The 23,351-nt window shown below is 40.1% G+C and overlaps 1 protein-coding gene and 1 pseudogene across 26 annotated transcripts in view; one reads left to right on the top strand and one right to left on the bottom strand.

The window, feature by feature from the left end:
* The first annotated feature begins 1,925 nt into the window (after window positions 1-1,925).
* Window positions 1,926-23,351, top strand: part of SFI1 (SFI1 centrin binding protein) — a 104,429-nt gene continuing 83,003 nt past the window's right edge. For 4 of the 26 annotated variants that reach the window (XM_045041532.1, XM_045041531.1, XM_006938612.5 and 1 more), the window contains exons 1-3: window positions 2,234-2,378; window positions 2,510-2,737; window positions 11,429-11,552. In XM_045041532.1, coding sequence (XP_044897467.1) covers window positions 11,530-11,552 — 23 coding nt within the window. In that variant the 5' untranslated portion in view covers window positions 2,234-2,378; window positions 2,510-2,737; window positions 11,429-11,529. Of the gene's footprint in view, window positions 2,738-7,085; window positions 7,105-11,428; window positions 11,553-23,351 lie in introns of those variants that run through there. The other 22 variants (XM_045041523.1, XM_045041520.1, XM_045041521.1 and 19 more) reach the window with 16 other exon arrangements.
* Window positions 20,945-21,294, bottom strand: LOC101099154 (annotated as a pseudogene).

Raw genomic sequence — 23,351 nt, 5'->3', positions numbered from 1 at the left:
TGGTGCTAATTTTCTGGGCCCTCTGGTCTAGTTGGGATGCAGTCTTCCACCAGGCTCTTCTTCAGTACCTTGTAGAACCTTGGTCTTAACTCCCTTATCTTTCAGAGACTCAATTTGTCCTTGTGAAAAGAGAAGCAAATTAGTACCTGGGAAAAAAGGTAATAAATAAAGGAGGGCATCTATAAATGTCTTTCACCTGTGCCATGCAAAAGCTAGATGCTTGCAAGTCCTTGTTTCATTGTAGCTTTCGAGTATCATTCTCCTTGGTAAGAATGATAGTTTGTAATTCTACAATGCCCCTCTTTGCAGTTAATGAATTTTCAAATATCAGTATGAGAAGCCTCTTTGAGAGAATAAGAGAAATTACTCTTGTTCTTTAATACATATTTGTAAGGTCTTAGTTTAGGTTCAATTGTTGGCTCAAAGTTTGGCATAAGGGGACTCAAAAGTTCAGTCTGTTGGGGAAATTAGCAGTCCAAGAGCAGTAGAGAAGCACATGAAAATACTAAAAACCTGGTAATTTTGAGAGCAGCCTCATCTCAGTTGGGATTACACCTCAACTACCCAGCACCTCTCTAAGTGGGCTTTTTCTTGTTCATTTTTTCCTGCTTCAAGGGTAATCCCTGGTTCCAAGAAAATAAAATTTCAAGTTTCACAGGTATGGGGCATCATGTACTCAGGTTAAAGACCATAAAGAAATTAAGGGACTTTTAGAAGACCACACAACAGGGGCACCTGCATGGCTCAGTTGGTTGAGCATCCAACATAGGCTCAGGTCATGACCTCACAGTTCTGAGTTCCAGCTCCGTGACTGACTCTGTGTTGACAACTCAAAGCCTGGAGTCTGCTTCAGATTCTGTGCCTCCCTCTCTCTCTCCCACACTCACATTCTGTCTCTCTCTCAAAAATAAACATTAAAAAAAAGAAAAAAGACCACACAACAAATTCTTTGCAGAGCCTCTACCCTTTCTGGAACTTTATATCTTTGATTTTATTTATGGGAAGTACTTAAAACAGAAACGGATGAAATCATGCAAGTGCTACCGCACTATTATTCTATACAGTTATGTTCTAATCTTTCCTGGCAGGAGTAATTATATGCATCATAATAACTCAAATGAAAATAACCCTTCCTAAGTTAGAGTTGTTGGTAGTAAAGGCACATGACAGGAATAAAGTATCCACAAATCATCTAGAAAGTATAAAGTACTCATAGGACTAATTTTAGTAAATGTTAGTGTTAATTAGGACTTTGAAACTCACTCAATTAGTCATCCCTAAAAGATTGGTTTCACGTGTCCAGCTAAAGTGGAACGTCTTTTAAACAACTTGTTTTTGGCAACAAAAATTAGCACACGTAAAAAGCAGAGCAGAAATGCAAATTACCTGCGTGATTCTAATCCAGGGATATTCAACAAGTTATTTTACCTCATGTTTGTAATATATAATCTTCCAAGCATTTAAGTACAAAATGCTAGCCTTTTGCTCTCTCCACCAGAAATCTCATGTGCTTTCAAATGTTTTATAAAGCATAGGAGAAAAGCATACAAAGATGCCCCACCTACTTTCTCTCACCCCTATTTTTAAAAGATCGGAATAGACTCATTTAAAAAAATTTAACGACTGTTTACTAACAATTAGTGATTGCTAATTACAATTTTAAAGGAAGAGTTAAGAGAAGATACCAGCTGGGGATAAATTAAATTCGGGGGCTGCGGAAAGACATCTCCCTCCCTCACCCTTCCAGATTGACTACGTCCCTGGTCCACGCGTGCGTGCCCTAGTCCTTAGGAGCTGGCTCGCACTCCCTGGGAACGCACCGTGGAGAACCAAGAGCCAGAGAGGCTCACGCGGTAGCCTGAAGGTGGGGGGGTGGGGGGTGGGGGGAGGAGAACCTTCGTCATCGTGGGCCACCAGACGGGAACTTCATACCTAGTGCTTGCCGCACGAGGCGTAGCTCCGAGATCCGCTTCGAAACAGCTCCTACCCTTGTCTAAAAGTAGCTGTAGGAAGCTGAGCTGTGAAAGAAGCGAATGGGCCAGGAGGCCGAAAACTCTCCTCGGGGTTGCCCAAACGATGCACTCCTCCCCACACCTTGGGACCAGCTCGGCGTTGCAGGTGCCCCTCGACTGCCAGAGGGAGGCGTGTCATCTACCGGACGGAGGCTGCGCGAACTACGGGGTCCCAGATGGGGCGTCTCACACGCTTGCCGCGTCACCGTGGAGACGGAGGCGGGGCCGGCGCAAGACTCCAGAGCAGAGGCGCGGGAAGCGCCGAGGCAGGCGGTGGCCGCGGGGGGCTAGAACAGCGCCAGCTACGTCTTCCCACTCCCGCCGGGGCTTCTGGAGGCGCGAGGCCTGAGGGCTCGGCTTGTCCAGGTATGAGGCTGGATCGAATCGTCCCCAGCTTGTGAGTGGCTCGGCCTCCTCGGTTGGGCGGCGAGAGCATGTCCCTCCGAGTCGGGCCCAGTAACCTACTCTCCTCTCTGAGCCTCCGCTTCCTTCCCTAGAAGTAAGTGCAAGCGGTGCTGCCTACCCACTGACTGTGATTCGGGTGTGGAAGAGGTGTGAAGAGAGCGCGTAGGACTCGCGGAATCCGCCTTTCTCGCCCAGCGCGGAGCTCGCGTCCTTCTCGTCCGGGGCTGCTTCCGGTCAGCGACTTGTTGCTCAGGCCCCGGGGCGCCGCGTCCTCCCGCGATTCTGGTGCGCTGAAGGCGGGTGCGGGTGCGTGCGTCCGGGTAAGGCTCTTCAGCTTGCGCGGTTCCCTGCTGCGTGGCCGGGCCAGGGACTTCCGTGCACAGACCTCGGGTCCCCGTCTGATCCCCGAAGGGCCCAACAGAGCAAAAGCAGTGAAGCCTCTCCAGCAGTGGGAGACCAATGCTTCGTTTTTATTTCATAAGAGGCTAGTCAGGTTTCCTGTCAACCTCTGTGTAGATGCAGTCAATGTTGAACGGATGGTGTTAGGGACCTGAGTACCAGCCCTACAGCTTAGCTAGTTACCTCAATTAGATACTTCGTTGGTAAAATGAAATGGCTACCGCCCGTTCAGGTGGTTGTTAAAAAGCAGGTAATTAATGAAAAATGCTTAGTACCATCTATACTTGGCACAGAGTACCCGCTTCATTAGTGGTGTTTTGTTTTGTTTTGTTTTTGGTCTATTCGTTTTAGATTTAGTGGTACCCGCCTAACTAAGTGCGTTGAAGGTATGAGACTTCTAATGTCAGAGAAGCCTTCCTGGAAGAAGTAGTTGAAACTTATTCTGGGGCTTAAGATATAAATATAGGCCTTTCGTCGCTTTTCTTTAGTAGGATCACTCATTTCTCATTGTTAGCAGCCACAAAATGCTGTAGAAACTTCTTTTTTTTAATTTTTTCTTTTTTTTTTAACGTTTTTATTTATTTTTGAGACAGAGCATGAATGGGGGAGGGGCAGAGAGAGAAGGAGACACAGAATCGGAAACAGGCTCCAGGCTCCGAGCCATCAGCCCAGAGCCCAACGCGGGGCTCGAACTCACAGACCGTGAGATCGTGACCTGAGCTGGAGTCGGATGCTTAACCGACTGAGCCACCCAGGCGCCCCTAGAAACTTCTTTAAGAAGTTAACTTCGTGGGAAGGACATGCTCTCGCCGCTCAACCGAGGAGGCCGAGCCCTCAGGCCTCGCGCCTCGAGAAGACCTGCCGGCAGTGGGCAAATATACGTGATTTTTAAAAACTAATATTAAAAGTTTGTAATAGAAAATAGCCCTATTCCCCAGTTATAATTTCCATTCTGCTAGCTCTTTCTCTGGCTCTTCTAGAAGTTGGAAGTAAATATCCTTATGGGTGATATTTCCTGATTTTTTAGTTTTACACATAATGTATTGACTGCTTCTTGTGGAAGATAAGTGCTTAGCTCAGTTTTCCTTCCATCTTATCGCCATTGTGGTTATGTGTTAATTTAATGTTAAATTAATGGTCGGGGCTCCCGAGTGGCTCAGTTGGTTAAGCATCTGACTCTTAGTTTTGGACTCAGGTCTGATCTCATGGTTGGTGAGTTTGAGCCCCGCATCAGGCTCTGCACTGATGGTGAGGAGCCTGCTTGGGATTCTCTTTATCTCCCTCTCTCTCTCTGCCCCTCCCCCGCTCAGGTGTGCACGCACACGCTCTCTTTCTCTCTCTCAATAAATAAATAAACTTAGCAAAAAAATTTTTTTAAATTAATGATCAATGTTCTATAACATTTCATAGCTAAATCAAGTAGAGTACTGCAACTCTTTCTTGTCCATCCCATTATTTTTTCTGAGAATTAATAATTATCTTCTTTTCTCATTTGCCTGGTATTCCATACACAGATCACTATTTTTTTTTCTGAGTGATTCAGCATTTCTTTTATGCCTATCAGTAATTTTCTGCAAAATTACTCTAAAAATGGTCAATTTCCTCTCTTTCTTGGAGATCCTCCTCTTCTCTAATCTGAACTGGTTGCTCTGCACCTGCTGTACTCAGTTCTAATCTGGAGACTTCTTTTCACATCTATCCTGGGGGTTTCTTCTTTTTGATATTGTATTGAATTCATTCTTGCCTGTATTCCCGTTTTTTCCCCCTTAATTTGCTTCCTTGGTTTTTGGGATACCTTTTCCTGTAATAACTGCTACTTCTACTTCCTCCTTCTCTTTTTCTTCCTTAAACAGCTTTATTGTGATGTAAGTCGCATATGATACAATTCACTAATTGAAAGCGTTCAGTATTTTTTAAATCTATTGTTATGCAACCATCTCACCATACTCAATTTTAGAACATTTTCACCATCCAAAAAAGAAACCCTTATTTGTTAGTAGTAATTCCCTTTTCCCTTCAATCCTCCCAGCCCTAGACAGCCAGGAATTTACTTTATGACTCATAGATTTATCTGTTCTGGACATTTCATGTAAGTGGAATTGTATGATATTATAGGTCTTTGTAATTGGCTTCTTTCACTTAGCATGTTTTAGCATGCAACCATATTTTAACATGTAACAGTACTGTGTTTCTTTTTATGGTTGCATAATATTTCATTGTATGGTCATACCATATTTTGTTTGCCCATCCATGAGTTGATGGACATTTGGGTTTTCACTTTTTTGGCTATTATTAATGTCGCCGTGAACATTCATGTACAAGTTTTTGTATAGATGTTTGTTTTGAGTTCTTTTGGCTATGTACATAGGAATGGAACTGCTGGATCAAATGGTAACTCTATTTATCTTTTAGAGGAACTGCCAGTTTTCCAAAGTGGCTTGCACCTTTTTATATTATCACCATCAGTGTATGAGGGTTTCACTTTCTCTACATCCTCACCAACACTTATTATCTTTTTGTCTTTTTTTTTTGAAGTTTAATCTCTACACCCAACATGGGACTTGAATTCAAGACCCTGAGATCACATTGCTCCCTCCAACTAAGCCAGCCAGGTGCCCTAATCTTTGTCTTTTTGATTACAGCCATCCTAATGGTTATCTTATTTGATTTGCATTTTCCTGATGGCTAATAATGTTGAACATCTGTAATGTGCTTATTGGCCATTTATGTATTTTCTTTGGAGAAATGTCTATTCATATCCCTTGTCCATTTTTAAATTGGGGTTTTTTTATGGAGTTGTAGGAATTTTTAAAAATATAAACTAGATGTGTCTCTTAGCAGATTTGCAAATATTTTCTCCCATTCAGTGAGTGGTGTTTTCACTTCCTTGATGGTGTCCTTTGAAACACAACTGTTTTTAATTTTGACAATGTCTAGTTTTCCTGTAACTTCTCAAGAACCGGGTAGCCTAAGCTTTTTCTCCCTGCACGTGGGAAAAAGTGTTTGATCTACTCTGACATTTAGCCTCTGTGCAGGACCTCTCATCTGAGGATTTATTTCAATTTTGAGAGACTTTCTTCTTATTTCTTTGATCATTTCTTCCTCTTTCACTCTCATCTCTCTCTGGAATACCTGCTGGTTGCATATCTGATCCCCTGGATTGAGCCTCTGATTTTCTAACTTTTTTTTCCTTTTGTCATTCCCCCCTCCCTTTCTCTTTCTGGGACATTTCTTCAATGTTACCAGCCACCTCCTAATGTTTTAGCTCTCCTGTTTCTTGTTCTTCTTTTGTTTTCTTTTAAATAACCCTTATTTTATTCAATGGATTATATTATTCTATAGTATGTACTCTTTATGTTTTTGAGGATATTAACTATAAGAGTTGTCTTTTTGTTGTTGTTGGTTTTTTCTTGTGTTCCCCATATTGTCTTTGTTTCATCCAGAATTTTAAGAAACATTTTGTTATGAAATGTTTCAAGCACTTATAATATGTACCCATCACAGAGAACCCCCCCCCATATACCTTTATCCACGTTTACTACTTTCCCTCCCATTTTAAAAAGTCTTTTCCTTCATGATGGTTGCAAGATGGGGTTTTTCCAACCCCACCTCTTCCACATTTCTCAGTGAGCATTCTGTGTATGGATGAGCGCTCCCTTCTCCCACATGTATCTGTCTCTTCATTTGTTTATTTTCAGCCCTGACTCATGAATAGCCATTTTATTCTATGGGTTTTATTACTGTCCTTAACAATTTTAGTGCTCAAATTTATCCTATCTTATCTGTAATTTTTTTGGTATATTCTGTAAAAGATGAGGTGCTGTTTTAAAAAACAACCAACACTGCTATCACAGTAAAAACCTTAATGGTAATTCCTTAATAACTTATTAAAATATTTTTTAGTGTAGAAAAAGTTTAGGGGTGCCTGGTTGGCTCAGTCAGTTAAGCTTCTAACTTTGGTTCAGGCTATGATCTTATGGTTAGTGAGTTCAGACCCTGCATCAGGCTCTCAGCTGTCAGCACAGAGCCTGCTTCAAATCCTCTGTTCCCCTCTGTCTCTGCCCCTCCCCTGCTCACGTGTTCTCTCTCTCTCTCAAAAAAAAAAAAAAAAAAAAAGTTTAAATGTCCCTGATTGTTCCATGTTTTTTTAAGTTTATTTTTCTTTTTTCTTTTTTAAAGTAGGCTTCTTGCCCAGTGTGGAGCCCAAAGTGGGGCTTGAACTCATAACCCTGACTTCAAGACCTGAGCCGAATTAAGAGTTGGATGCTTAACCAGTGGACCCACTCAGGTGCCCCCAAGGTTTATTTATTTATTTTTAGTAATCTCTACACCCAGCGTCGGGCTTGGACTCACAACCCCAGGATCAAGGGTCACACACTCTTCCAACTGAGCCAGCCAGGCATCCCTGTTTCATGTTTTTTGTCTGACAGTTGGTTTGTAGTTAGATTGTTAAAATCAAGGTCGAAAATCAAGATCCAAAGTCAAAGTCCATATGTTGCATTTGGTTGCTATGCATCTTAAGTGTCTTTTTTTAATTTTTAAAGTAATCTCTACACCCAACGTGGGGCTTGAACTCACAATCCATGATTGAGTCACATGTTCCCCTGACTGAGCCAGCGAGGCACCCCTTTAGTGTCTTTTAATGTATAAGTTTCCCTCTCTTTCCTTTGCTGTTCACTTATTGAAGGAACTGGTTGTTAGTCTTGTGGTTTCCTACATCATTGATTTTGCAGATTGCAGAATCATTTTTATTTGTTCCCTCCATTTTTTATAAGTTGGTACTTCATTGTAGATGAGGCTTGTTGATATTTAGATTCAAGTTCTTGGCAGGAATACGTCATAGGTTGTGGCACTTCCTCAGATTCCTGTTTTTGGAATTGGAGGTCACATCTTATTGGAGGTCACATCTACATGTCTTGTGATTCTTGATTGTCCATTCGTACTTAAGTGTCAGCAACTGAGAAATGATTTGGAAGCTCCTAGTCTGAGCAGGACTTGTAGGTTTGTGAGCTTTTCTCTAAGGGCAAGCCTACGTTTTCACTGAGGGAGGTGGGCACAGGTATGAGAATCTTCAGGGCTGTTCGTTCTTAGCATCTTCTGCAAAAATTCTTCCCATCTCCCATCTCTCCTGACTCCTTCCCATCTTCCCATCTCCTCCCTGATTGGGAGGTACCAGTCTAGCTGCCAGAATTCTGGAAGCAGAGTGTGGAGAAGGAGCTGGATACCCTGTCTGGCAGGGGTTGGGAGGAGACCAGGGCCCCCAAATGCTCACCATATAGACTTTCATTCAGTCCCCTCATTTGTGGCCTATAGCTATGATTGTGGGAGCCATTCCTCATTCCTTCTAGTTCTCAGCTCTTCTGGGATTCTATGGGCCTGCTGTCTTTTGTATCCCACACTGTAGATATTCACTTCTCAAAATGTTAGGCCAGTTAATTTTGTTAATTTTCCTCCTTTTTCTTGCAAAGATTTGTGGAAATCTTTTCTATGATCTCTTCTCCTATCTCTTGGACCTTAGGGTTTATACCCTTTTATCCTTTACTATCATCTTAGGATGTCAGTATATAGGTTTAACTGGGAGTCCACACCTACTAATCTTGTTTTTCTTGGATTATCTTTTGTATTTGGTTGTTATGTGTATTCCAACTCAGGAGCAAGTTCATATTCATACATACCCTTACTGAGATCTGTCTGGGTCTTTCCAGTATTTATATATCTCATCTGTCAAGTTCCAGACATTGCTTTAGATATTGGAGATATAGTGGTAAGAAGGTCAGATATGTTTCTGTTTTCCTGTTTTCATGGGATTTATATTCTAGTAGGGAAAGCAGATAGTCACAAGTAGTTGGAATGTTGGCACAGAGTATATAACAAAAGGGAATCTTTGACTGCAGATAACATTCCATGGAACCATTATAACAAGACATATACCCAAGGCAATGACCCATTTATTATAACAGTATTTAGCCAAAAATCCCTATTTGATTATCCTTTAATTTACAGAAATAGTCGCTAATGGTGACCTTTGTTACTTGGAATGTGATACTAGAAAGAGTAGGAGGACAAATGTTTGATGTCAGTAAGGACTATTTTTTGTACAGATTAACTCTCTTCTCTAGCTAATTCCTTTTCTGATTGTCATTGAAATATATGACCTTGATTATAAGGGTGATTTTATTCTTTTAGAATGAATGTCTTTTTACGAATGCCTCACAATTACTCGACATGGGACAAGTCCGCCCTATTAGCTTTCCTCCGCCATGTACTTAAATCTTACTCCTTTGTCTTACTACTTGAATTAGTTTCCAAAGGCTGCTGTGACAAAATGGTATACACTGGGTGGCTTAATTGTCTCATAGTTCTGGAAGCCAGAAATCTGAAATCAAGGTGTCAACAGGGCCATCCTCTTTCTGAAGGCTCTGGAAGAGGGTCTGTTCCATGTGCTTTTCTTAGCCCTTGGTGTTCCTTGCCAGCAGCCCTTGGTGTTCCTTGGCTTATGGACACATCATTCCAGTCTCTGCTTTCATCATCACATGCTGTTCTCCCTGTGTGTCTGTATTCACATGGCATTCTCCTTTTGTGTATATCTGTCCCTGTTTCTCATCTTTGTTTATAAGGATGCCAATCATATTGGATTAAGAGCCCACCTTATTCCAGTGTGATCTCATCTGAATTACATCTGCAAAGATTCTATTTCCAAATCAGGTCACATTCATAGGTACTAGGGGTTGGGACTCTAGCATATCTTTGGGGAGGACGCAATCCAACCCACAACATGGCTATTCTTTGCATCAAGAAATAAATAAGGGGTGCCTGGGTGGCTCAGTCGGTTGAGCGGCTGACTTAGACTCAGGTCATGATCTCATGGTTTGTGAGTTCAAGCCCCATGTCGGGCTCTGTGCTGACAGCTCAGAGCCTGGAGCCTGCTTCACATTCTGCCTCCGTCTTTTTCCCTCTGCCCCTCCTCTGCTCTCTCTCTCTCTCTCTCCTATAAATAAACATTAAAGAAAAAAAGAAATAAAAACATGTTATTTAGTTTGTAATGAATATAACTAGTAGAAATTATCACCCACTGAAAATGGGGACTGTATATAGTAATTTACTATTACCAAAAACTGCCTGGAGATTCTTTTTTTTTTTTAATTTATTTAAATTTATTTTTTATTTTAACTTGTTTTATTTTTTATTATTTTTTTAAATTTACATCCAAATTAGTTAGCATATAGTGCAACAATGATTTCAGGAGTAGATTCCTTAGTGCCCCTCACCCATTTAGCCCATCCGCCATCCCACAACCCCCCCCATAACCCTCAGTTTGTTTTCCATATTTATGAGTCTCTTATGTTTTGTCCCCCTCCCTGTTTTTATATTATTTTTGTTTCCCTTCCCTTACGTTCATCTGTTGTGTCTCTTAAAGTCCTCATATGAGTGAAGTCATATGATTTTTGTCTTTCTCTGACTGACTAATTTCACTTAGCATAATACCTTCCAGTTCCATCCACCTAGTTGCAAATGGCAAGATTTCATTCTTTTTGATTGCTGAGTGATACTCCATTGTATATATATACCACATTTTCTTTATCCATTCATCCATCGATGGACATTTGGGCTCTTTCCATACTTTGGCTATTTTTGATAGTGCTGCTATAAACATGGGGGTGCATGTGTCCCTTCAAAACAGCACCCCTGTATCCCTTGGATAAATACTTAGTAGTGCAATTGCTGGGTCATAAGGTAGTTCTATTTTTACTTTTTTGAGGAACCTCCATACTGTTTCCCACAGTGGCTGCACCAGCTTGCATTCCCAGCCTGGAGATTCTTAAAAAAATTTTTTTAATGTTTATTTATTTTTGAGAGAGAGAAACAGAGTGTGAATAGGGGAGGGGCAGAGAGAGAGGGAGACACAGAATCTGAAGTAGGCTCCAGGCTCTAAGCTGTCATTACAGAGCCTGACACAGGGCTCAAACTCACAAACCACGAGATCATGACCTGAGCCGAAGTCAGACACTTAACAAACTGAGCCACCTAGACGCCCTTCCGGCTTGGAGATTCTTATACGTAACAACCAAAAGAATTAGTCTAGGCAAAAAATAAGAAATCTTGTCTTCTGCTGGTGTTCTTATTAAGGGAAGTTGGAGGTCTTGTAACATCACCTGGACAGGAAGAATGAGCCACTTATAGCCTTTTTTTTTTTTTTTTAAATGTTTATTTATTTAGAGAGAGCAAGCATGAGTTGGGGAGGGGCAGAGAGGGAGGGTGAGAGAATCCCAAGCAGGCTCTGCACTGACAGCATGGAGCTCGACCCTGGGCTTGATCTCAGGAGCCATGAGATTATGACCTGAGCCAAAATCAAGAGTTGGATGCTTAACTGGCTGAGCCATCCAGGGGTGCTGCCAGTTATAGCCTTTTGGTGTCATTTTCTCTCCTCCCAGTTTCCTTTCTTATAACTTTTCAAAAAATGCAAGTAAAAAAAAATTCAGACTTGCTATGTTCATCTGTTGTTGAGTTAAGGGAGGGCAGGAGATTAGAAGCTGGCATGTACCTGTTCAGAAATGTGGCTGCTAATAGGCTTCAGGTAATTTACTCTCCTTTTCCTTCTTTTTCTTAAAAAGGGGAAGATAAAAGACTTTTTTGATTCACGAAGAATCTGTTCACTAAGAAGCATATATCAAGCCGCTGGTCAAATTTCCATACAAAAGGAATTAAGCAGAGAATGCAGAGGAAGGTGGACTCTAGGTGAGTAATAGGACTTGACAAAAAAAAAAAAAAAAAAAAGATAACTGAAATTATGGCCCGTATAAAAACCTGTAAACATTTTGTCTATAAAAATAATAAATAATAAATAAGTAGTTTTTTTTCCTAAATCAGGAATGGTGAGAAAGGAACTTCAGGTAAGGATTTTTTTGTTGTTTTAGGTTTCTCATCTAGAATGTAGAGTATAATGCACATTTCATACTTTATGTTACAGTTCAAAACCATTTTGAGCGTGTGAAAATATCTGTCATTAAAATTTTTATTTTGAGCAAGAATGACGATTTTCCCGTGGAAGTTATCCACCCCCGCCTCCACACACACAAGTGCTTTATTGAATTCAATTGTAGACTGACATGTATATAAAATGCTGTGGAAGGAGTGAGAGCCTCAGGCTATTGGCAGCTGCTAATAGCTTCTGTAATGTTTTATGATCTCTGAAATTGCTTCAAAAATTGTCAGTGAGCCCGTGGCGAAAGTAATAATGTATTGTAATGGTCAGAAGGAGGCCCAAGCCCAGGACCCAGATGTTCAGGCACTTGGTGGTGGAGGTGTAGACCTGGGCCCCAGCATCACCCGCCATCTTTCGGTACTTAGACTTCATGAAGTAGGTGAATGCCATGAAGGCCAGGCAGCACAAGTTCATGAAGATTGTGTTGAACAGGGACCAGACAATGTGGACGGGCACCTATGTCTTGATGTGAATCACAGTAATTGCCACAGGACCTGAGCTCTGGGGCACCCTGAGTACAGCCACCTTATGCTTCATCTTGAACATCTCATATGTTGTGGGGACACTGGTGTGGGTGCCAGGGAAGAAGGGCTGGGAATTGCTGTTTGTGGTGCAAGACGGAGCAGCTGTGGTCCGGATGCTGGATGGTGCTCTGGGCCCTCCCTTTCCCCAGGAGTTTTGATTTCTCTTAACATTCCTTTTTTGGTGTTTGGGGAATCCTGAGGTTAGAAGTTCTAACATCAAGGGTCACTCGCTGTTGTATCTTTCTCCTACTTCTTACCATGGTTGCTTATAGCCTATACTAAGGTTCTTTTGATTCCAAATAGCAGAATCAGCTCTGGCTAACCTTGACGAAAGGAAGGAATTTACGAGAAAGACTGCGGTTTACTAACCAAGCTGAGCCGCCCAGGGTCTCCTCCTTTATAATTCTTTTAATTTATGAGAAGTCAGTGGTAATGCCCTCTCTTTTATTCCTACTTTTAGTGATCTATATCTTCTCTCTCTCTCTTTTTTTCCCTAGCTTGTCAATTTTGTTGAAGGGTTGTTATGGTTATACTCTTTTTTCCTTAAGCTAATTTGAACTGGGTTTTTACTGCTTGTAGCCTATGATGCTAACTAACCTGTAGAAATTTTTTATAGAATCTATTAGGCCTTGGGGGCAAGGTCGAAGCCAGGGTATAATGGGAGGAACCTATTCAGCAGTGGTTTGGACCCTTCCTCTGAGTGGTCCTTATTGGTACTTCAGCCTCCAAAGCCTGTTCAGTCTGTATCTCAGCTCAAAATTCAGTCCTGGAAGAATGAATCTGGTTGGTCTGGTGTGACTCAGGTTTCTTCTTCTGTCCTAATCCACTGGGACTTGGAGGAGGGTCACAAGAGTTCCAGCATAGCTGCTGAGGTCTGCCCTTCCTGATCCCACAGAAAAGGGATCCAGCACCCTGACTGTGTTTACTGTATAATCTGTAGAGTACTCTGCAGGCCTGTCTTATTTCATCCTTTGAAGCAAGTTAACCATGGCTTAAAATGAAGTTCTGTGACCTCTAACTCTTCTTTAGTTTCGCTAGTTACTGTACTGCTTTAGATGTGGGACCTTGAGAAGGGACTATGTTTGCTTAAAAAAAAAATTAAACTGTTAGATATAACACAGGTGCAGAAAGGTGCATAAAATGTACTGTTAATTATACAATTTTGAAATAAACATGTAATCACCATCCCCCACCCCGGGTAAAGAAATAGCATATTGTCAATACCTCAGAAGTCACTTTTACGTATCCTTTCCTTTTTTTTTTTTTTTTTAAAAAGAACATAAGTAGTGATTTTTTTTTTTTTTACATATCCTTTCCTAATCACACCCACTCCTTCTTTCCTAGAGTAAACCGCTGTCCTACCTTAATAGTAATCATTTTCTCAAATTTGTTTACATTTTTACCAGTTAAGTTGCATTACCAAACAATATAGTTTAGTTTGGCCTCTGCCTTTATATAAATGAATTGTATGTATTCTTTTGTGTCTCGAATTTTTTCTCTCAGGATATTTTTTTAATGTTGATTTATTTATTTTGAGAGAGAGAGAGTAAACATGAGCAGGGGAGGGGCAGAGAGAGAATCCCAAGCAGGCTCTGCCCTGACAGTGCAGAGCCCAGTGTTGGGCTTGAACTCACAAACCATGAAACCATGACCTGAGCTGAAGTTGAGTCACACCCTTCATCGACTGAGCCACCCACCTAGGTACCTCTCTCAAGGTTTCAAGATTCCTTCATGTTATTGTCTATAGTTGTAGCTTGCTCATTTTTCTTGTTCTATAATACCACATTATAAGAATATTCCACAATTTATCCATTCTGTTGATGGGCATTTGGGCTGTTTCCAGTTTTTGAACGTGATGAACACTCTCATATGCATAGTTTAGCACACAGTGGTTCTCAAGTTTGAGCCTGCATCAGAATGCCATGGTGGGCTTGGTACACAGGATTGCCGGATTCTACCATCAGTTTCTGATTCAGTAGGTCTGGAGTCATGCTCAATTTGTATTTCAAGTAAGTTCTCGGTTGATGCTGTTGGTCCAGGGGTCACACTCTGATAACCATTATTTTAGGTATATAATTGGGAACAGGTTGCTGGTCAAAAGATAAGAGAATCTTCCATTTTGCCAGGTAATGGCTTTGTAAATTGGTTGTACTAGTTTGTGCTCTCACTGACCATGTTTGGATTTGTTACCCCACATCTCACCAACACTGTGCTTTGTGGTGGGGGTGTAGTCATAGCTCACTGTGCTTTATATTTATATTTCCTAATTTCTGTTGCTGTTTAGGACCTATTTTGAGGCATCTGTATCTTCTCCCTCTTTGTGGCTCACTTTTTTCACTCTGGTATCTTTTGATGAATTACAGTGTTTTAAACTTTAACTTAGTAAAAATGATCAGTCTTTTTTATATATCTTTTCTGTCATGTTTTAAGGGATCTTTTCATTTCCTGAGGTCATGAAGATACTCTGTATTGCCTTCACTGCTTTATTATTTTGCCATTCATACTTCTTTCTCTAGACCATTTGAAAGTGATTTTTGTGTGTCATGTGAGTTTCTTTTTTTTTTTTCCATGTGGATATCCAGTTGTGCCAGCACAGTTTACTGGAAGGACTTCTCTGTATCCTCACCTTTATCATTCATCAAGGGTCCATTTAAGCTAAGGTCTGTTTCTGGGCTTCTACTTTGTGCCTGTGGTTGATTTATCCCTGCTACAAAATCACTGTGTCCTGATTATATAGCTTGACAGTAAAGCCTGAGATTTAAATTTAAGTAAGGTCTCACCTAGTAATTTTTTTAATTTTTTTTCCTGAGAGAGAGCATGCCTGAGCAAAGGAGGGGCAGAGGAAGAGAGAGAATCCTAAGCTCTCCACACTGGGTATGGAGCCTGATGTAGGGGTCAGTCTCATTGATTGTGAGACCATGAGACCAGGACCAGAGCCTTTTTTTTTTTTTTTTAAGTTTATTTATTTATTTTTGAGAGAGAGCAAGCAGGGGAGGGGTAGAGAGAGAAGGAGAGAGAGAATCCAAAGCAGGCTCCACACTGTCAGCACAGAGCCTGACATGGGGCTCAAATTTACAAACCATGAGATCATGACCTGAGTTGGATGCTTAACCAACAGCTACCAGGCACCCTGAACCTTTTTTTATTTTTCAGTTTTTTTAAATGTTTGTTTGTTTATTTATTTTTAAGTTTTAACTTTATTTATTTTTAATTTACATCCAAATTAGTTAGCATATAGTGCAACAATGATTTCAGGAGTAGATTCCTTAGTGCCCCTTACCCATTTAGCCCATCCGCCCTCCCACACCTCCTCCTGTAACCCTCTGTTTGTTCTCCATATTTATGAGTCTCTTATGTTTTGTCCCCCTCCCTGTTTTTATATTATTTTTGTTTCCCTTCCCTTATGTTCATTTGTTGTGTCTCTTAACGTTCTCATATGAGTGAAGTCATATGATATTTGTCTTTCTCTAATTTCCCTTAGTATAATACCCTCCAGTTCCATCCACGTAGTTGCAGATGGCAAGATTTCATTCTTTTTGATTGCTGAGTAATACTCCATTGTATATATACACCACATCTTCTTTATCCATTCATCCATCAGTGGACATTTGGGCTCTTTCCATACTTTGGCTATTGTCTGTAGTGCTGCTATAAACATGGGGGTGCATGTGTCCCTTCGAAACAGCACCCCTGTATCCCTTGGATAAATACCTAGTAGTGCAATTGCTGGGTCATAAGGTAGTTCTATTTTTAGTTTTTTGAGGAGCCTCCATACTGTTTTCCACAGTGGCTGTACCAGCTTGCATTGCCACCAACAATGCAAAAGAGATCCTCTTTCTCCGCATCTTCACCAATATCTGTTGTTGCCTGAGTTGTTAATGTTAGCCATTCTGACAGGTGTAAGGTCGTATCTCATTGTGGTTTTGATTTGTATTTTCCTGATGATGAGTGAAGTTGAGCATTTTTTCATGTGTCAGTTGGCCATCTGGATGTCTTCTATGGAGAAATGTCTGTTCATGCCTTTTGCCCATTTCTTCACTGGATTATTTATTTTTTGGATGTTGAGTTTGATAAGTTCTTTATAGACTTTGGATATTAACCCTTTATCTGATATGTCATTTGCAAATATCTTCTCCCATTCTGATGGTTGCCTTTTATTTTTGCTGATTGTTTCCTTCGCTAGGCAGAAGCTTTTTATTTTGATGAGGTCCCAGCGGTTCATTTTTGCTTTTGTTTCCCTTGCCTCTGGAGACATGTTGAGTAAGAAGTTGCTGCGGCGAAGATCAAAGAGGTTTTTGCCTACTTTCCCCACAAGGATTTTGATGGCTTCCTGTCTTACATTTAGGTCTTTCATCCATTTTGAGTTTATTTTTGTGATGGTGTTAGAAAGTGGTCCAGGTTCATTCTTCTGCATGTCGCTGTCCAGTTTTCCCAGCACCACTTGCTGAAGAGACTGTCTTTATTCCATTGGATATTTTTTCATGCTTTGTGAAAGATTAGTTGGCTACACGTTTGTGGGTCCATTTCTGGGTTCTCTATTTTGTTCCATTGATCTGAGTGTCTGTTCTTGTGCCAGTACCATAGTGTATTGATGATTACAGCTTTGTAGTATAGTTTGAAGTCTGGGATTGTGGTTACCTCCTGCTTTGGTTTTCTTTTTCAAGATTGCTTTGTCTATTTGGGGTCTTTTCTGGTTCCATACAAATTTTAGGATTATTTGTCATAGCTCTGTGAAGAGTGCTGGTGTTATTTTGATAGGGATTGCATTGAATATGTAGATTGCTTTGGGTAGTATTGACATTTTAACAATATTTGTTCTTCCAATCCATGAGGATGGAATCTTTTTCCATTTTTTTGTGTCTTCTTCAATTTCTTTCATAAGCTTTCTATAGTTTTCAGCATATAGATTTTTCACCTCTTTGGTTAGATTTATTCCTAAGTATTTTATAGTTTTTGGTGCAATTGTAAATGGGATCGATTCCTTGATTTCTCTTTCTGTTGCTTCATCGTTGGTATATAGGAATGCAACCGATTTCTGTGCATTGATTTTATATCCTGTCACTTTGCTGAATTCATGAGTCAGTTCTGGCAGTCTTTTGGTGGAATTTTTAGGGTTTTCCGTACAGAGTATCATGTCATCTGTGAAGAGTGAAAGTTTGACCTCCTCCTAGCCAATTTGGATGCCTTTTATTTCTTTGTGTTGTCCGATTGCACAGGCTAAGACTTCCAATACTATGTTGAATAACAGTGGCGAGAGTGGACATCCCTGTCTTGTTCCTGACCTTAGGGGGAAAGCTCTCAGTTTTTCTCCATTGAGAATGATATTAGCATTGGGTTGTTCATATATGGCTTTTATGATCTTGAGCTATGATCCTTTTATCCCTACTTTCTTGAGGGTTTTTATCAAGAAAGGATGCCGTATTTTGTCAAATGCTTTCTCTGCATCTGTTTATTTATTTATTTTTTTTTAGATTTTTTTTTTCAACATTTATTTATTTTTGGGACAGAGAGAGACAGAGCATGAACGGGGGAGGGGCAGAGAGAGAGGGAGACACAGAATCGGAAACAGGCTCCAGGCTCCGAGCCATCAGCCCAGAGCCTGACGCGGGGCTCGAACTCGCGGACCGCGAGATCGTGACCTGGCTGAAGTCGGACGCTTAACCGACTGCGCCACCCAGGCGCCCCTCTGCATCTGTTTAGAGGATCATATGGCTCTTGTCCTTTCTTTTATTGATATGATGAATCACATTGTTTTGTGGATATTGAACCAACCCTGCATCCCAGGTATAAATCCCATTTGGTTGTGGTGAATAATTTTTTTAATGTGATGTTGGAGCCAATTGGCTAATATCTTGTTGAGGGTTTTTGCCTCCATGTTCATCAGGGAAATTGGTCTATAGTTCTCCTTTTTAGTGGGGTCTCTGTCTGGTTTTGGAATCAAGGTAATGCTGGCTTCATAGAATGAGTTTGAAAGTTTTTTCCTTCCATTTCTAATTTTTGGAACAGCTTCAAGAGAATAGGTGTTAATTCTTCCTTAAATGTTTGATAGAATTCCCCTGGAAAGTCATCTGGCCCTGGTCTCTTGTTTTTTGGGAGATTTTTGATTACTAATTCGATTTCCTTACTGATTATGGGTCTGTTCAAATTTTCTATTTCTCCCTGTTTTAGTTTTGGTGTTGTGTATGTTTCTAGGAAGTTGTCCATTTCTTCCAGATTGCCCATTTTATTGGCATATAATTGCTCATAATATTCTCTTATTATTGTTTTTATTTCTGCTGTGTTCGTTGAGATCTCTCCTCTTTCATTCTTGATTTTATTTATTTGGGTTCTTTCTTTTTTCTTTTTGATCAGACTGGCTAGTGGTTTATCAATTTTGTTAATTCTCTCTTTTTTTTAAATTTTTTTTTTAACGTTTATTTATTTTTGAGACAGAGAGAGACAGAGCATGAACGGGGGAGGGTCAGAGAGAGGGAGACACAGAATCTGAAACAGGCTCCAGGCTCTGAGCGGTCAGCACAGAGCCTGACGCGGGGCTCGAACTCATGGAGTGTGAGATCATGACCTGAGCCGAAGTCGGCCGCTTAACCGACTGAGCCACCCAGGCGCCCCCAATTTTGTTAATTCTCTTAAAGGACCAGTTTCTGGTTTCATTGATCTGTTCTATTGTTTTTTTTTTTGTTTGTTTGTTTTTATTTATTTTTTTGGTTTCGATAGCATTGATTTTTGCTCTTATCTTTATTATATCCTGTCTTCTGCTGGTTTGTGGTATGTTTATTTTTGAGAGAGGGTGCATGCATGAGTGGGGGAGGGGAAGAGAGAGAGAGAGGGAGACAGAGGATCTGAAGTGGACTCTGCGCTGACAGCAGACAGCCCCATGTGGGGCTTGAACTCACAAACCATGAGGTCATGACCTGAGCTGAAGTCAGATGTTTAAACGACTGAGTCACCCAGGTGCCCTCCTAGTATTTTTAAAAGACTGTCTGTAAGCTATTCTTGATCTTTGCAATTATATATAAGCTTCAGAATCAACTTTCAAGTCTTTTCCCCTTCACACAAAACAAAAACTGTTGGGGTTTTAATTGGGATTACTTTGAAGATATAGATCAGATTGGGAAAAATAATTGTATTTTGGTGAGTCCTAAAATTTTCCCTGTAAGAATGTTTACAACCTTACCCCCCCCCCCCGCCTCCACCTCCAGTAATCACTACACCCAACATGGGGCTTAAAATCATAACCCCAAGATCAAGAGTCATGTGCTCTACCGACTGAACCAGCCAGGTGCCCCAAATGTTTACAATTTTTGTTAGATTTACTCCTGTGCTTGGTGTTTATGGTTTGAAAACAGTATATAAATCTAAATAGTTTTATTTTTGTTAGTTTATAGAAATACACAGATTCTGAATTTCTGAATTCACATAATCTCCAAAATTTCTTTTCTCCTAAATCTCTTGGTGTTTTCTCAGCACTCTCAGAGTTATTCTGAGACATGTGTAGAGCCTTATAAAATTTGACTTGCTCAACAGGCACATTCTCTACTGAGATGGTACAAGGAATGCTTTGCCCTTTCTTTTCCTTTGCTTTTATTGAGGTATAATTGATGTACAACATTATGTTAGTTTCAGGTATACAGCATAATGATTTCTGTGTTTGTATATATTGCAAAATGCTCACTACAGTGTCTAGTTAACATCTTTCATCATACGTAATTACAGAATTTTTTTGTGATAAGAACTTTTAAGATTTACTCTCTTAGCAACTTTCAAATATGCAATCTAGTGTTATTAACCATACTCACCATGCTGTACATTATATCCCCATGACTTATTTATTTTATAACTAGCAGTTTGTAGCTTTTGACTCCCGGCACCTGTTTTGACCACCCACCCCACCTCTGGCAACCACCAATCTGTTCTGTGTATCTGTGAGCTTGTTATTTTGTTTTTTGTTTTGTTTTAAGATTCCACATATAAGCAAAATCATATGGCATTTGTCTTTCTCTGTGTGACTTGTTTCACTTAGCACAATGCCCTCAAGGCCACTGATATTGCAAACGGCAGGATTCCATTCTTTTTTATGACTTAAGAATATTCTATTGTATATATTATTACCACAATTTCTTTGGTCATTTACCTACCAGTGGACACAAGTTATTTCCGTCTTATTCCTTTATAATATATGCTATATATATATATATATATATATATATATATATATATATATACACACACACACACACACACATATGTATATGCTATAGTGAACATGGGGTTGTGTATATCTTTTAATTTTTTTTTTTTAACGTTTACTTATTTTTGAGACAGAGAGAGACAGAGCATGAACAGGGGAGGGTCAGAGAGAGAGGGAGACACAGGATCTGAAACAGGCTCCAGGCTCTGAGCGGTCAGCACAGAGCCTGACGCGGAGCTCGAACTCACGGACCGCGAGATCATGACCTGAGCCGAAGTCAGACGCTTAACCAACTGAGCCACCCAGGCACCCCGTGTATATATCTTTTAGAGTTACTTCAGATAAATCCTCAGAAGTGGAATTGCTAGATCATATGGTAGGTCTATTTTTAATTTTTCTTTTACCTTATAATCAAGTTATTAAAAAGGTTGATTTAAGCATCTGTAATGGTGACGTCAACCTCAATTCCTGGCTCAATACTGATGGAAGTAATCTGTTTAAAAATCTCAGAAGGATTGTGCAAATCAGTGAGTCGCTTATGGATCCTCATATGAAAATGATCTCAAGTCTTAGAACCGTCACCACAAGGAGTTTCTCTTGTAATGATTCTGAGAGTCTTGGTAGGCATCCAAACTGGTCCTTTCACTTTTCTTTTGTGCCTCTGATCAAGTCAGCACATACCTTCTCCAAAGATTTTACATTGTGGCTGGTTATAGTAATTCTAATTTGGAGAATTGCCACCTCTTGTTCCATGGGTGTCTTCCTGGTGTCTTTAGAAGCCATGGCTGCATCATGGCTTCCTGAACGACTTGTTCCTCAATAAGACAAACAGCGATGAGTCAGGAGCAGTCTATCTTAAATTTTTTGAGAAACTTCCATATTGTGTTCCACAGTGGCTCCTGGAGTTTGCATTTCCACCAATAGTGTACAAGGGTGTTGTTTTCTCCACATCCTCACCAACAGTTATTATTTCTTATATTTTTGATACAGCTGTTCTCACAAGTGTGAGGTGGTATCTCATTGTGGGTTTTTAAAAAGTGTATTTATTTAGAGAGAAAGAGAGAAAGTGTGCACGAGTGCAAGGGAAGGGCAAAAGAGAGGGAGAGTCCTAAGAAGGCTCTGCACTGAGAGCAGGCTCTGCACTCAGTGCAGAGCCCAATGTGGGTCTCAGTTTCACAACTCTGAGATCATGAGCTGAGATAAAACTAAGAGTCAATCACTTAACATACTGGGCCACCCAGGCACCACTCATTGTGGTTTTGATGTGCATTACCCTGATGATTAGGTATGTTGAGCATCTTTTCATGTACCTGTCCACCATTTGTATGTCTTCTTTGGACACATGTCTATTGAGATTCTCTGCCTGTTGCAAATTATGAGTCTGGAGTTCTCTCTTGTCCAGCAAGAGAGTGGATGCAGAATTGAATAAGAGAAAGGCTAAGGTCTGGGAGGAGACAAGAGCCCCGAATGGGATTTTGTCTCTGTATTTATTGAGCTCTCATGATCTTACACATGTGGTGACGTGAAGAAAATAGTTAGGTAGTAATCATTAACTTGTGTGTGTAAAAAGCAAGGGCCTGGGTGACAAGTGGCATTTGTGATCAGAGCACAATAGTATATTGGTGCCAGATGGAAAGTAGTTTACTATAACGAGTTCCTTGTGATCCCATTATAATATCTTGCTAACTAACCTTGGGCACTTTCACCCTGTGGTGGCGACTCTCAGCCTTAAGCTTTTTTAACTCATTTATGTAAGTATAAGGAATTCTTGAACCTGTTTCCCCACATCTGCCCATTTGTAAATTGGATTGTTTTGTTTTTTTATTTTTATTTTTTGCTGTTGAGTCGTAGGAGTTCTTTATATACTTTGGGTATTAACCCCTTATCAGGCATATGATTTGCAAATATTTTTTTTCATTCAGTAGATTGTTTTTGCATTTTGATTATTTCAGTTGCTGTGCGGAAGATTTTTAGTTTGATTTAGTCCCATGTGTTGATTTTTGCTTTTGTTGCTTTTGCTTTTGGTGTCAAATCCAAAAAAATCAGTACTGAGACCAGTGTCTAGGAGCTTACCATTTATGTTTTCTTCTAGGAGTTTTATAGTTCCATGTCTTATGTTCATGTCTTTAATTCATTTTGAGTAAATTTTTGTGTATGGTGTAAGATAGTGGTCCAGCTTTATTCTTTTGCATGTAGCTGTCCAGTTTTCCCAACATCATTTATTAAAGAAACTTTCCTCCACTGTATATATTCTTGGTTCCTTTGTCATAAATTAATTGACTATATATGCATGAGTTTATTTCTGGGCTCTCTATTCTGTTTCATTGTTCTGTATGTCTGTTTTTATGCCAATGCCATACTGTTTTGATAACTATAGGTTTGTAATGTAGTTTGAAATCAGGGACCAGGGGGTCTCCAGCTTTGTTCTTTTTCTCAGGATTGCTTTGACTACAAGGTCTTTCTTGGTTCCATACACATTTTAGGATTATTTGTTCTATTTCTGTGAAAAATGCCACTGGAATTTTCATAAGGATTGCATTGAATCTGTAGATGGCTTTGGGTAGTAAAGATATTTTAACGATATTGATTCTTCTGACCCATGTCACGGAGCGTTTGAGGTGACTTGATAGAATACTGCAAGTAACAAGAATCGACTGTATATACATTTTTGATATTGACTTTGTATCAAATAGTCTTGATAGATTCTTATAAATTTTAGTAATATACCTGTAGGTTTTTTGGGGTTTTCTACATGCATAATCATGTCATATGCAAAATGACACTCTATTGCCCCCTCTCTAATCTTTATGACTATAGTTTCTCTTTTGTGCCTTAGTTTG

This window comes from Felis catus, chromosome D3, assembly GCF_018350175.1.
Source record: "Felis catus isolate Fca126 chromosome D3, F.catus_Fca126_mat1.0, whole genome shotgun sequence".
Lineage (NCBI taxonomy): Eukaryota > Metazoa > Chordata > Mammalia > Carnivora > Felidae > Felis > Felis catus.
The sequence above is the reverse complement of the archived record's forward strand: the minus strand, read 5'-3'. Positions and strand labels throughout refer to the sequence as shown.